This window comes from Gavialis gangeticus, unplaced genomic scaffold (genome assembly GCF_001723915.1).
Source record: "Gavialis gangeticus isolate Ggan-Ray unplaced genomic scaffold, GavGan_comp1, whole genome shotgun sequence".
NCBI classification, from domain to species: Eukaryota; Metazoa; Chordata; order Crocodylia; family Gavialidae; genus Gavialis; species Gavialis gangeticus.
In genome coordinates this window covers 48,145,764-48,148,635 of record NW_017728997.1, presented here as the reverse complement: position 1 = coordinate 48,148,635, position 2,872 = coordinate 48,145,764, and the positions used below count along the sequence as shown (strand labels likewise).

Here is a 2,872-nt window from a genome sequence, read left to right as displayed (position 1 = left end):
CTGAAGTCACTGAGAAGGAATCAGCTTGGAATCTAGTTAGATGCAATTACTTTTCACTCCTGGACAGCTCTGTTTTTAAAGCCCGCTATGGTCATCAGGTTATTTTGGGAAGGAGCTACAGTCTGTATCTTTCTGGTTTATTGGTGGATCTTTCTCCTCAAAAAACCATGGAAAATATGTTTGACCCACAGCCAAAACAGTATACTATTATTGTGCAGGTAACTCCATACAGCACCCTTAAGGAAGTGACCCAGATGGCCACCACCCGAGAAATTGCTGGGGATTTCCTTGGTCTGCTCCATTGAAGTAGGAGGTGTGCGTTACTTCTGAATAGTGAAGCCAGGGGCTTCAAAAATATGGATATTTGATCATTGAACCCCCCCTTCTTTTCCCTTGAGGTAGATAACATATTTATTTGGAAAAGGCAATCCTAAAAGTTTCTAGTACTAAACTTTATATAGAAAAAAAAATCTGAGGCTAAACTTTAAAATCTTTTAAAAGACCCTAATTCTTCCAAAACATAAACTTTGCTGTCACCTTTAAGAGAGGTCAATATGCTGAGCTAACACCAGCATATAACAACTACGTAAACCCAATCACCATATATTTCTTCTGTGCATCCCTCAAAAAATAACGAACGCTTCTGATTTTTGATTCCCTAAAGCTGAGAGGTTTTGGTTCTGCATAGCATAGGGAGCTTGAATTTAGAACTACACTTCTAGTCTGCCCTTTTAAGGGTCTGTCTTTAGTGAAACCTGTAAATGGTTTCCATTTCATTACAATATTTGTTTTGTTATATAGTGATGTGGAATCGCAGGCTGAAGAATATATGGTGAACCTTGCGCAAAATGATCTTTGGTATAGAGCAGAGCAGTCCCAACTAGCAGCTCATTGGCCACACATGGCCCCTGAGAAGTTAAACTGCAGCCCCTGGGCTCCTGGTTCCAGGTGCTGCCCCCTTCCCCCTTTGTCATTTGCTCCTGCTGAGTCCCCGGGTTCCCCTCTTTCCTCTAGCTTCTGCCTGTCTCCAGCCCTGGGGGTTGAGGTGATCAGTGCAGCCTGTGGGACTGAGGGAGCCCATGGCCAGAAGGCATGGAGGGATTGAAGGAGCTTGCGTGGCATCTATGTTGATGTGGTGCCACAGGAGTTGCCTGCTGCAGAGTGGTGGGGCCAAGGGTGATGAGACAAGGGGAAGAGGTACGGATAATGCCTGGTACTGCATCCATGTGTACTGGACATGTCTGGTGTGGCAAGTCTGCATGGCAAGGGGATGTGTTGTACAGTGGGTGGGGGGAGAGGCAGGGGCAGGGGATCATGCAGTGCATCAGGGATTTGTGTGGTATGCCTGGGGGAGGCTTGTGTAGGGTGGTAGGGACTTGAGTGATGTGATGCGTGTTGTGCGGCTGTGGGTCCTGTGGCCCACAGCCACTCAGAAGTTGGACAGTCCTGGTCTAGAGCAGTGATTTTTTCAACCAGGATGCTGCAACACTTTGTAAGGGTAATAGTATTTCATAGGTTTTATCTCTAGTTATTGACTTATATTTGGGGGGCAAAAAGCTGGTTTGTGTGTGTGTTTGTTTGTTTTGTTTTTTCCCTTTGTAATGAAGTACAAAGTAACCTATACAGGTTTGACTTATGGAACACTGTAGCATAAGAACATATCAGTGATGTGTTAGCTAGGAGGCTGTTGTACATTTCTAAGCTGCTGAAGCATTACAAATCTAAGAGCACTTCAGAAGAAGGCAGAGTTTGAAGTGTTTTTATGTATGTCAAACCAGTTTTACTATGGCACGTGGATGGTTTCAGTAGTTGTTCTTGGTTATTGATGCAATCTGTGCAAAGTTCATTCACAAAACCCTCTCCTTAGTTGCTTTCTCCCAAATGCTGTTTGCTGATTTGAATACATGGTGTTAATCTCTGTCTGTCTTTCTTTCCATCTAGTGTGCGTTACATTCCTGGGGAGGTTCTATCAGGGCTTAAACGACCTTAATGCTGAGTTCACACCAGCCAGTGTGGAAAAGGAACTCTTAAAAGCCTGTAAAGAGGCAAAAGGCAAAGAGAATCGATTTGTAAGTAATGCTGACTCTTCACAAACTCTTTGAGACAATAGATCTGTCCCCTGTGGGAGGCAAATGGAAATGACTAGCTGAATGCCACTGAACATGTATGTAGGTACAGTGTAGTTACCCTCAAGCCGTTCTTCCTAACTTTGAGCACAATCTGTAATGTTGCTTGTAAAGGGAAGAAGGTAGTGCAATAAGGACTGTTGTCTCTATTAGCTTTCTGGTTGGTTTGATCATATTTCTATTTGTAATTGAAGTGCAAGGAAAAGATTATGTAACTTTTTCTATAGTACCTTTTATGCAGGAGATGTTGCAATTGGGTTACTGTTGAATCACTAAAGCCTACTAGATGGTCAACTGAAGTGAGACAGTTAACTCGGAGAAGAGCTAATTGAGAACGGGCCAAACTATTCCCAAAACAGTGACCTGAGGAGACGTTTTGGAGTAGAGATGTTCCAGGTGTGCTTGAGGAAATGCTCTAAATTCTTCCTTGAACAGAGAAGATTCTGTACTCAATTGAGTTGAAACATTACTTGGAAGAACTAGGATAACCTCTTTTAAGATCATTGAGCAGTGTAATGGAAAATAAGTTTGTTCATTACCCTTAGACTAGAGGAGTAAGAGGCTTGCATACCCTCAGCTTTGACAGTACATCCATGAGAAATCTCATGGACTTATTCTATAATAAGAAATCCCAAACAAAACTTTGCAGAGAGGAAAGGGACCAAGAAAAACAGTCAAATCCTAAAAATGCCATTTGCCTGCTAATCTCTAACACCTCTTTTTTTTTTTTTTTTTTTTTTTTTTCT

General features: G+C 42.4%; 1 protein-coding gene across 1 annotated transcript in view; it reads left to right on the top strand.

Moving 5' to 3' along the window:
- Positions 1 to 2,872, top strand: part of MANF (mesencephalic astrocyte derived neurotrophic factor) — a 24,386-nt gene that overhangs the window by 12,716 nt on the left and 8,798 nt on the right. The window contains 1 exon segment of the mRNA XM_019505173.1: positions 1,942 to 2,069. Within this exon segment, the coding sequence (XP_019360718.1) occupies positions 1,942 to 2,069 (128 nt within the window).